The following is a 12,866-nucleotide window of genomic DNA, read 5'->3' on the forward strand; positions in this document are numbered from 1 at the left end:
TTGATATTGTCCCATTCATTTATTTTTGCTTTTGCGTCCCTTGTCTCTTAGGTCAAATTAATAAAATCTTCTCTAAGACCAAGGTCCTTAAGTTTATTATGTTTTCTTCTGTTTATTTTATTGTTTTAGACCTTATATTTAGGTCTTTGAGCCATTTTGAGTTAATGATTTTGTATGGTGACAAATAGCAATCTATTTTCATTCTTTTACACGTGGCTTTCCAATCTTCCCAGCACCATTTATTGAAGAGGCTTTCTTTTCTCCATTCTTTGCTTTTGGCTCCTTCGTCGAAAATTATTTACCCATATAAGAGTAGGTTTATTTCTGAGTTTTCAGTTCTGTTTCATTGATCTGTATGTCTGTTTTTCTGCCAATATCATGCTGTTTAGATTTTTGTTGCTTTGTAAGATAATTTGAAGTCAGGGAGTGTGATACCTCTGGTTTTGTTTTTTTTTTCCCTCAGGATTGCTTTGAGTATTCAGGGTTTTTTGTGGTTCCATACAAATCTGATGATTTTTTTTGTACTATTTCTTTAAAAAATTCCATTAGACTTTTGATGGGGATTGCATTAAATTTGTATATGGCTTTGGGTAATATGGCCATTTTAACTATGTTGATACTTCCAATGCATGAACACGGAATATCTTTCCATTTATTTGTGTCTTCAATTTCTTTTAATAATGGCTTGTAGTTTTCAGTGTATAGGTCCTTCACATCCTTTGTTAAGTTTATTTTTAATGTTTTATTCTTTTGGGACATGAACATAATTTTGAGAAAGAACCATGAGTATTAATTACACATACACAAAAAAATTGACTGGCTTTTCTTGTTTAAGATTCTCAAGAGAGATGAGAGATAAGAAATTATCTCTGCGGCATTTCTCTGCTGGGATCTAAACATGAGTTTTGGAATCAGAGGATTTTGCCTAGACTTGTAGTTCTACCATTTAAAGCTTTTGACCTCAGATAAGTAACCTCTATGAGCTTTATTTCCTTCATTGGTATTTTTGGGTTATCACCCATGCTTTAGAGTTTTTAGAGCTCCAACGATCAATGAAATAAAAGCACTTGAGAAGTGCAAATACTATACAAGTACAAATGTACTAACCAATGGTAACTTTTTATGTTCTGCATTAGAGGTCTATAAATCATGCAAAGCAAAATTGCATTCCTATTACTCAAGACTAAGATAGTGAAGACAAGACTGTTTTGTGTCCAAAACAAAGTTGATCTTCTTTAAAATACAGGGGAAAATAGATCCCCTCCCTGTCTTCTATACACAGTCAGACAAGCAGAGCTGCTTGAGAGAATTTTCCATCATCACACCAGTTTTATTTAATTGTTGCATATGGCTGCCAACTCCAAAAATAGTTTCAGTCTGAAGGAAGACATGCACTGGCTAGAACTGTTTTGAGGAATTGGCTAGGGTCCCATCAGGGGTTGCAATCCCACTTAAAAAAAAAGAAAAGAAGAAAATTCCTTCTTCGATTCTCCCTGTCTTACATGAAATGCATGGCCAAGATCCAATTTCTTTTTGCATTTTTCATTTGTAAAAGTTCAAAATTCAAATTTATTATTTATTATCTGTTTCTGTACTTCATGGACCTCTATAGAAAAAATATTTCTCCAGACATTCACTGTTTGTATTCTGAGCAAATTATATATATTTCTTTGTGTGTTATTTTTCATCAAATGTGGTCAGGCAGCCTGTATAATTTAGTTATAGGATTAAATTTTAATAATTTTAGTATTTCTTTAGATATAAATTTACAAACTCACAGAATATACTCTTTTAGAGTATTTTCCATTATACACTGAGTCAGTTACAGTATGGAAACTAATTTACTCTTGAAATTCAACCTAGTAGCACAATGTAGAAGAATTTGTGTCTAAGGAGAATGTAAAAAAGATTGAGATAGCCAATTATTTTACTCACGAGGTTGTTTTCAGTTGTTATGTCTTGTAGACTTTTTCAAAATATAATAACTTTACTAATACATGATACACATACTATCCAATTCATCCATTTAAAGTGTACAATGTTGTGAATAGGTTTTACTATATTCAAAAATCGTGCAACTACCACCACTATCTAATTCCAGAATATTTTCATCATCCCCAAAGGAGGCCACATACCCATTAAGTAGTTACTCCACTTTCTCCCCTCACTCAGGCCTTCACAACCACTAATTTGCTTTCTGATTCTATGGCTTGCCTATCCTGGATATTTAATATAAATTGAACCATACAATATGTGGCCCTTGTGACTCGCTTCTTCCATTTAGCATGTTTTCGAAGTTCATTCGTGTCGTTGCATGTATCAGTACTTCGTTCTTTTGATAGTGGAATAATCTCCCATTTTGGGGATATACCATATTTTGTGTATCTTTTCATCTGTTGATAGACACTTGAGTTTTTTTCCACTTCTTGGCTATTATGAATAGTGCTGCTATGAACATGAGTGTACAAATATATCTTTGACCCTGCTTTCAGTTCTTTTGGGTATATACCTAGGTTTAGAAGTGCTAGTTCATAATGGTAACTGTTTAACATTTTGAGGAATTGTCAAACTGTTTGCCACAGCAGCTGTGCTATTTTATATTCCCACCAGCGATGTATGACAATTCCAATTTCTCCAATTTTTTCTCTCTTTTTTATTATAACCATCCTAATGTGGTTTTCATTTGTATTTCTTCCATCTGGTTATTAAAAATATAAATATATATATATATATTTATATTTATATATATAATTTTTTCTGGAAGTCATTTGACTGACAACCTTAGCCCTCTAAAATATGGTCCTATGTGAAAGATATTGCGAAAGGGTCCCAAAACTAGTAAGAGCAGTCGTAGACCTTCTGCATGAAAGCCCTGCATTTTGCTCCCTTAGGCCCCTTATTCAGTGAATAATTAATTCTTATTCAACATTCATGATTGGCTATTATGTTTTCCAGAAGGGAGCCAGATAATCCATAATGGCAGATATTGTGGCAGGAAGAGAAGTAACAGTAGAAGTGACAAATAACACTTCCCAGGACATTTATGACCCTGAGCCTTCAACCAGAGGTCAAATTACATTCAATATTTTCTAAGAAGGCAAAGCCACACATAATATATTTTAGAAGGACTTTCATGAAGAATGACTCAGAGAAACATGTTTTATTCTCGAATGAATAAGTTTGCATGAATTTTCTAGATATTTAATTTCCTAATGGTATCTGAAAAATTAGGTGATATTGAGCATTATTTTGAATGTGGAAGGAACAGATAGAAGATTCAGATTCTGTAAAGTTATTGAAGATATTGTTTTAAACAAGTAAATGAAATGTTTTCAAAAACTTTAATTCTACTTTTTTGATGAAGTTAACAATTAGTTGTTTCGTCTGATATTCCAAGCCTACTTTTGCTTTAGAAAATCCTTGTTATTTTGATATATATTCATGTCACAATGCCAGTAAATTAACCTTTCCTCTGTCTTATCAGTTAAGTTGCCAGAAGTTTTTGCTGGTTGATACTGGTTTAAATCAAAACCTTAAAGCTTCAGGATAGTTAACGTATAAGTGAACAGTGCTTTCTCTCTCTCTCTCTCTCTCTCTCTCTCTCTCTCTCTCTCTCTCTCTCTCTCTCTCTCTCTCTCTCTCTCTCTCTCTCTATATATATATATATATATATATACACATACATATACACATATATATATACATATATATATATACACTCTCTCTCTCTATATATATATATATACTGAAACCTCATGCTGAGTTGTTCCATATCCCTTCATAGAGACCAATAACTAATAAAGCATACACACAAAAAAATTTAGCATCTTTTCAAAGTATTTCTTTATCTGAAGCATATTTTATATTCCCATCCTCTATCCTACCTCATTTGCAGTGGGTCTCCAGCTAGTTATGTCATGACCATTTTATGTGATTACCAACAAATTACATTTCAAATATACACACAGAGTTACCTCTTAGAGCAACTTACATTTTATTAGCAATTCTTGTTTTCTGCATTTTGAGAGCTGATAATCAAGCCTTCAGTTAGAACCTAATAAAACCAGTTTAAAGACAGGTCTTTGGTAGCCTCTATAAACTGTAGACATGTAGGTGGATCAAAAATTCATAAAGGGCTGTCATGTCCGGCTCTGGCGTTTTCTGTGCCATGGACCCCAGAATGAGTTTCTGCCCCAAAACAAATCAAAATGAAGCATTCTTTTTTTAAAAATTGGGTTGCTGCCCAGTCTTGTATTGCAACAGTAAATCTAAATCGTTGTTTCCTTTTACTATGCACAACTCTATGCTGGGAAATGTCCCTTTTATTGACGATGGCTGACTGTACTGTGTTGCATTGTCAGTATGTAGATGCTTCTTGTTTAAAATGAGGTATGGTTACTTCTTTTCCAAATCTAGGGTTTAAATCAGAAGCATTGTATTATATTAACTAATTTTATTTTATTTTTCTTGTAGGTTTCTGAAAAGTATCTTTTCTGAAAACTCTGCTGCTTGGATTTCACTCTAGAGCTGTCTCTTTATAAACCCCTTTCCCTACCACGACCACCCCTCTCCCCCCCAAAAAACCCTGGTGTGCTTGCAGTTTACTCAGCAACTCATCCATTCTTTTTTTTTCTTTGATTTTTAATTTTTGATAGTTGGTTTCTCTCCTCCTGATCTGCAGCATTTATTTTTTAACAGTTGTACCATCCTTACCAATCTTAATCTTTAAAGCCAAGAAATAGGGAGAAAAACTTTTCTCTTCTTGAACTGAGACCATTCCACAAATTGAAGGGCAGCCAACAGCATATGCTTTTTGCAAGAATAATTGAAAACATCAACTGGAGAGCACAGAATTCTTTTGAAAGTCTACCAGTTATATGAAGTAACTTTGGCAGAAGAACAAAATAAAACACTCAATATCTTAACCTTTACAGTTGCCTTCTTAGGAGTTGGTCTCTAATTTGATTTTTAGTTATTCTGATGCAATTTTTATTTTATGATTGACTTTCTGTTTGATTAAACCTCATTTGACTTAAATGAAAACCTAGGTGCTAACAAAGAAACATTTCACCAAAGCAACCTGTGATCTCTTTACATTTAGCTTGGATTCATTTTTAATTTTTTAACGACAGGAGTAATACAGCCCTAGAGAAGGTGCACTTGATTTTAAATTGCTTTCAATATGACGGCTGTCAATGTTACCGTGGTTCGTGATACCAAGTGGCTGACTTTAGAAGTCTGTAGAGAATTTCAGAGAGGAACCTGCTCTCGAGCTGATGCAGACTGCAAGTTTGCCCATCCACCAAGAGTTTGCCATGTGGAAAATGGTCGTGTGGTGGCGTGTTTTGATTCTTTAAAGGTGAGTCTCATCTAAATGTGTATAATAATTAATTTAAATATGTTGATTTCTGTGTTTTTTGAAATACGACTACTTTGAAATTGGTAAAGTTAATAATAGCATGATAGCGGTAAGTTTTGTTTGTTTTTTAAGACAAGATGTAGACTTTATGTTTGTAGAACTAAGCCAGACTAAAGTTCACCCCATCAAAGCCCACTGATCAAGGTCTCGAGATTGACTTAAAGAAAAAAAATTCAAGAATTTTTGGAGGAATGCAAAATTGCAGACTTGCCATACTTCTTTGTGTACAATTTAGGTTTTGAATACAGTGATCGTAATCCTCATATAACTCAGAGAAGTCCTTTACTGAACTATAGCTTATTATCTATGTCATCAAAATACACTTGGCAGGGAACAGTCAATTTTCAGAGGAAAAATAAAAGCAGACCAAGACAGTACAAGGTGAAAATCTCACTACTGAGAAAGAAAATGATAGTATTTTGAAATTTTTTCGTCAAAGTATATTTTGAATGTTTAACTTAAACGTATTGCTACAAAACTAGGTTCACTAGTTTTTTTCTTCCTGAACTGCTTATTGAACAATTACAGATTTTCGAGTACATTTTATAAGAAAAGTTTTATTGCCAATGTCATCAAATCTGAATAATATGTACTAGAGAATAAACAAAATATTTATTCTGAGACCAAATGAGATATCTAGAATAGAACATGTATGATTGCAGAACAAGGAAATACACTGATTATCATGTTTTATTCATAGTTATCCTTACATTAAGGATAAAGAGGTACAAATTAAAATGTAGAAGTCAAAAAGTAAGATTCCTGGTTTAATTAATCAGATTTGCTAGGATGCATTCAAGATTATTTTTCAATATATGTCTAAATGAATTAAGCTTAATAAGAAACTTCTCAATTTCTTGATATTGGTTTATCCTCATCATGACCAATATTACCTCATTAACAGTTTTATTTAGGGCTGCATTGGCTAATATAAATATATCCCTTCATTGATCTTTTCTTTGGAAAACATTTTATCAAGTGATATCCCACTTAAGTAATTACCTTTACTTATTTTGTGGTTACTGGTTTTTGTTGCAGGCCATTCCAATTCATGAATAGAAACTTGTTATCATAAAGATAATAGTAATTCCTACTGTTGAAAATGTCTAGATTGCTGTTATTTGACTAAAGGGCTCATTATGTTTTCTTCACCTACAGTTATTTTTGTGTATTATTTAAATCTACTGCTGCAGGACTGGACAGTGCCACGAAGTGGAAAAAACCACTGGATTAGTTGCGGGGGAAAAGATATCTTTCATCCAATCCATATAGAGGAGTTGCCACTGCACTAGGCACTTTACATATGTTGTTTTGGAAGATCTAGGGTACAGTCCAACCCCACTACTGACCTCAGCTACTTAATCTGGTGAAGCTTGAGTTACTTCATCTCTAAAAGATGGGTAATTCTTCTCTACTTAACCTCTACAATTATTGTGGAGATTCCAATAAGATAACATAAATGAAAAAGCATGTATCACTATAAAAGTGAAGTAAATGAAATGTTATTTTCTTACTATTAACTAAGATGTTTTTTAGGAATCTTCAAAACAGTTGTATTTAGTTAGGATTTACTATTTAAAACCACAAGCTCATGCTCCAAATCTATATACCCAAATCTAGTTCCATGAGTGCGTTGTTAGATCAAGCTAAGTATCAGTTTTTATGGCTTACTCTTTGATACAAAGTTCCTTGTAAGCTTTGTGAATTCTATCTGTCCAGGCATTTGGTGGAAGGAGTTGTGTGCTCTTCCTAATCATTGATATACTTCAGGTCAATTCCCCTATTAAGGCAATAGAGTGCCATAAAGGAAACATTTCGAGAAAAAGTAATATGGAAAGTGATTGCCAGCAAAATGCATACCGAACTACCACACTAACGCTTGAAAAAATGTTTCAGAAACTATGTAGATAATAGCCAATGAATAGTAAGAATCCACTTGATTATTTAAATATACTAATTACTGCTTTCAGTGTTTTTAAAGTAATTTTTGCATTATGTTAATATCTTGATGACCAATCACACAGATATAGATGATTTACATAAGCATTACATTCTCAAATTTTAATGAAAACCTTAATATTTCAAATATACGATGCCTTTTAAACAATTAATTAATTTGCTATTTAGATAGCACATTCATCACACTTCCATATCTGCACAAAAGCTTTGTAGTTCTCTTCTTTTATATTATTTCTTATTCATGATATACATAAAAGGTATACTAAATTGAAGGTAATTGACCTATGTGGCTTGTACTGCTATAATATCTATAATACACAAATAACATACCTCAATGGTTATTGCAGCAGTCATTACCCTCTCTTGAAACACCTTTGAACTATATCTGTGCATTGTTTCTTCTTTCATAAGTGGTTAAATAACCGAAGCAATCATTTGATGGGTTTTGGGCTGCTGATTTTGTTTGTTTTTTTGTTTTTGTTTTTGTTTTTGTAAGGACTCCATTAGCATGAGGTACTCTACCAGATGATGATGGTTCTTTGCTTTCATAATAGACACAGTAGATATAATGTCCTATATTGACCTCATAATGAGGGAATGTAATGAAAATAAGGAGGGCAAGCTTGACAATTAATTGTGCATCATACCGAAGTGCTATGCCCATCACTCCATGAATGTTGAATGATCAGTGATGAAGTTGCACCATCTTCAGACAGAGCTCTAGACAGTGCAGTGCAGCCCATAGATTTCCAACTATATAAAAGTCTTGGTTGATATGCAGCTGTTTTTGACTCAATTGCCTAGTCTGCTTGACTCAATTTATTTCAAAATTTCTCTCCAAAGTATTGCTTAACCTATTCTGTGCCAATTTCTTTATATTACAGTTTGCCATGGATCTAGGTTGGTATTTTTAATGAGTGTCCCTGGGAGTTAATAAAAGATCATCATTAAAAATACTAACCTAAAATTTTAGTGATTATTATCATAGCCAAGATTATTATCCTAATGTATTCTGCTTCAATGTCATGATGTCTTGAACCTTCCCCTCCATACTTGAAGCAGTGTGATATCAGCCACCTGTTTTCCAGAAAGAATATAAATACTGTCATTATTTCATTATGAGAGATCAACACCTATCACATATGCCCACCCCACTCTCCACTTTGAGTAGTTTTGTAACAAAAAGTTATTGAGAAAAGCCTTAGCAGCAGGCACAGTCAGAGAACAGTCATATCAACCTGTATATATTCCTAAAATATTTGAACTGGGTGAAGAATGTACATAAAACAGCCGCACACTATCTTCAAACATTGCATATGATCACAAGCACAATATTTTCTCAAGTGAAACCTGTTCTATAGGCATATGAATGTGAATTTATCCTTGTAGGTCAAATTATCATGAGTCACCAGTATATTCTGTATTAGCGTCACTAGTCGTAGCAGTTTTCACTAGTTTAAAATTTGATTATTTTTGACTGAATATTTACCTCATCCCTATTTGCTAAGGGGAATCTTTCCAAGAGCAGAAGACTCCTAGCAACATAATCCCAAGGGTCACCGGATTATGCAAGGTTTAGAACCATTTACGAGCTCCATTAGAGAGGTCTGCCTGCACTATAGAAACACAAAGGCAGTACCTGTTATCCTGAGACTGAAGGAATTCATTTTGGACATTTCAAAAGAAAAATGAAATTATGATTAATACTTAAACGAATATATATTGATAGCTCAGCTTCACTTTTTTATTTTGAAATAATTTTAGACTTACACAAAAGTTGCAAAAATTGTACATGGAGTTCTTGCATACCTTTAACCCAGGTTCCTGTAATATCAATAGTTTATGTACCATATATAGCAAAGTTATCAAAACTAGGAAATTAACTCTAGTACAATATTATTAACTAAACTAGAAGCCTTATTTGAATTTCACCAGTTTCTCTCCTAATGTTCTTTCTCTGCTCCAGAATCCAACCCAGGATCCCATATGGCATTTACTTGTCATGTCTCCTTGGCCTTATTCAATCTGTGACAGTTCCTTGATTTTTCCTTATGTTTCATGACCTTGACATTTTAGATGAGTACTGGTTAGTTATTTTGTAGAATGCCTCTCAATCTGGGTTTATTGAATGCTTTATCATGATTTGATTGAGGTCATGCATTGTTTTGGCAAGAAAACCACAAAACTTATGTGCATTGTATCTGAGAGTACGTGATGTTGATGAATCTTATCACTCCTTATGTTAACTGTAATTGCTTGATTAAGATGATGTCTGCTAGGTTTCCTCACTGTAAAGTGATCAGTTTCCTTTTTGTGCAAATCGATAATATATTCTTCCATTATTATTCCCTACAACATGCCATTGATTGTAAGGGCCATCCCAATAACCAAGCTGTCAAAATGTAAACATTTGTTCATCTTAGAAATGATGGGTAATGCACTTTTATAATTATGGTCAACCAAGAAGGGAAGAGAGGAGAAATGGACTAAGAGTATGACAAAGAAAGTAGCAGCAACAGGCTACCAGAAAGAAAGAACACGGAGAATGGGAAGCCGAAGAAGTTTTGTTATGTGAACGTCTCTGTCACATACTCCTGTGAGGTAGGCCCTGCACTGGAGTCAGTGCCCATGGCTACTTCTAATTTATGACCCTCCTGCATCTGGAAACAGATTTTCTGCCTTCGTTTTCATGATAAATAACATTTTCCCTCGATTAAAAGTTATGTGTCTTTATGAAGGGAAAAGAAGATACAAAAGAAGTTTTAGAAATCATATACAAGAAGGTAAGAATAAAAATAAAATGTAACTAAATGTAAATATAATATCATTCCCACTATCCAATACCACCACTAACATTTCTATGTATTTCCTTCCAGTCTTTCTGTCTTTTATATAACTGTTGAATAAACCTTGCTTTATGTCCTGCCTCCTCACAGACCACGCTCCTTCACTCACTCCCCCTTGATGATCCTAGAAAGCCAACATCTCCCTCCATTTATCCTTCCTATTAGCTTCATGTTCTTCCCAGGTTACCAAAAAAAAGTCTATGATTTTAAAAGTCTATGATCTCCCATTCATAGACTTTTAAAAATATACCAGTTATTGCAGATATTTTTATGATCAGAAAATAAAAGTACACCCTTTCTAGAACTGTGATATAGAGAAAAAAAATTTTAATATAATTCTATTACTCAATGAAACTCTTCACATGTTGGTGCATGCCTTTTCAAAATTTCTTTTAATGATAACTATTTTGTTTAAAAAAAATATTAATTCTTTCCATGGATTTACAAAGGATTTTCATACTTGCGAAGGAATAATATTTTAGAAATATACTTAATTTAAAATATATCATTTAAATAATATGCAGCCATCAGAAATTATGTTTATGAGTAGTAGTATGAGTTTATGAGTTTATGTTTATGTAGTAGTAATAGTAATAATTATTATTTATCATCATCATCATCATCATCATCATCATCATCTATACCTCCTATTGACTGCTTACTATATTCCAGAAACTTTAAACATGCTTCCTTCCTTACATCAAGTCTGTGTAGGCTTTACCATTGGATGAGCCACGTTTTGTCAGCTATGTTGTTTTAGATAAGTACCCAAACTCCTTGTCCCTAAGTTTCCTCACCTGGGAAAACAAAGATCATACTAACACCTACCTCTGGAGTACTTACTGAGCATTCAGATGAGATGATTCAAGTAAGGTGCTCATCATAAGCACTCAACAAATGTCTATTTTCACCAAATAAATTTCAGGTCTATTTTCACCAAATAAACACGAAAATTAAAATTAAATCATGACAGGTCTAGAAGAAAGTATAGGTGAACACTTTTATAATCCTGGGTGAGGAAGACCTTCTAAGTATGGCAGACTCAATAAAGGCAAAGGATTATTAGAACCGACCACACAATAAAAATTATTTCTGAATGGTAGAAAACATCACAAAGTTAGAAGACAAGCAATAATTTGGGGCAAAATTGACATATATGACACATAAAAATATTATTTATTATATAATGAGTTTATGAATAAAAAATGCAAACACTAAAAACTATTTTCTTAGAAAAATAGGCAAAGGATATAAACAGCAGAGCAAGACAATCTGATGTGACCAATTTATCCATGGGGACATTTTGATGAGCCCTGTTGACACAACTGCTTTGATGCAGCCACTGTGTTTCAGCTGTGCCTGTCACATTGCACTCCCCTACAACCTCCAGTTCAGAGGACTTGCACTTTCTACTTTAGTGCTTTCTGCATTATTTACGTTTTCTTTTATAAATGTGTAATTTCTAATAAGAAAGAGAAAAAGCAAGAAAGCAAGAAAGCAAGAAGCAAGAAAGCAAGAAAGCAAGAAAGCAAGAAAGCAAGAAAGCAAGAAAGAAAGAAAGAAAGAAAGAAAGAAAGAAAGAAAGAAAGAAAGAAAGAAAGAAAGAAAGAAAGAAAGAAAGAAAGAAAGAAAGAAAGAAAGAAAGAAAGAAAGAAAGAAAGAAAGAAAGAAAAAGAAAGAAAGAAAGAGAGAAAAAGAGAGAGAGAAAGAAGAAAAACCTTGTTAAACAGGGCTAGCCTGTAAAGGGAAATAAAAATCATCTATATCCATATCTCATTCATTCATTCATTCATTTATTCATTAGTTGGATAGGTACCAACTGAATACCTGTTGTGTGCCAAGCATTGTGCTAGGCATGGGATGTAGCAGTGAATTAGAAACAGTCCCTGCTCCCATAGAGCAGACATCTAGTTGGGGGAGGAACAGGCAAAAAGGAAGTAAATGTTCAGGTTATGACATATTAACAGATGTGAATAAAAATTAGGCAGGGAAAGGACAAAAGAATGGCAGAGGCTGCTGTTTCAGACAAAATGGTCAGGGAAGCCTCTCTAAATGAGGTGATATTTGAGGAGAGGCATAAATGAGGTGAGAGAGTGGGCTATTTAGGATTTCTGAGAATATTCCAGGCAAAAAGAACAATAACAACAAAGACCCTGAGGCGGGAGTAAGCCTGGTATGTTTGAGAAACATCAAGGTCACTGGAGCAGAGGGATGAAGAGGAGAGCTGTAGTAGATGAACTCAGAGAGGTCATGGGTAGTGGGAAATCAGGGCATGGGAGATTAAGTCTGTGTATATTGTGGTAAAGACTCAGAGGGGTAGGCATGTCCTGTGTGGCTTCAGATAAGGAAAGACTTTGGAAGATAGTGCTGGGCTTCTCTGGACTCTGGATATGTATCTTTTACCTGCTGTTTTTTCTCTATATCTTTTGCTTTAATAAATCTTAGCCATCAGTATAATCTCTTGAGTCTTGTGAGTCCTCTGGCAAATAACCAACAAAGCTTTCTATACATTATTCTTCTTTATACATTATTTAGTTGATTATTTTTTAAAAAACTTCATTTTTTTTCCTTTTTATGAAGTTGTTTCTTTTTCTTTTTTTTCTTAAATTTAGTTTTTGAATGGATAATTTATTTTAATTATT

At 33.5% G+C, this 12,866-nt stretch overlaps 1 protein-coding gene across 36 annotated transcripts in view; it reads left to right on the top strand.

Moving 5' to 3' along the window:
• The window catches only part of MBNL3 (muscleblind like splicing regulator 3), a 110,184-nt gene that overhangs the window by 42,502 nt on the left and 54,816 nt on the right, over positions 1-12,866 (top strand). For 23 of the 36 annotated variants that reach the window (XM_023525306.1, XM_023525313.1, XM_023525305.1 and 20 more), the window contains one exon: positions 4,474-5,359. The exons of 3 other annotated variants lie outside the window; for them this stretch is intronic. In XM_023525306.1, coding sequence (XP_023381074.1) covers positions 5,183-5,359 — 177 coding nt within the window. In that variant the 5' untranslated portion in view covers positions 4,474-5,182. Of the gene's footprint in view, positions 1-4,473; positions 5,360-10,116; positions 10,162-12,866 lie in introns of those variants that run through there. 10 more of the 36 variants (XM_023525326.1, XM_023525322.1, XM_023525320.1 and 7 more) reach the window with 4 other exon arrangements.

The sequence above is a fragment of the Pteropus vampyrus genome, unplaced genomic scaffold (genome assembly GCF_000151845.1).
Source record: "Pteropus vampyrus isolate Shadow unplaced genomic scaffold, Pvam_2.0 Scaffold548, whole genome shotgun sequence".
NCBI lineage: Eukaryota > Metazoa > Chordata > Mammalia > Chiroptera > Pteropodidae > Pteropus > Pteropus vampyrus.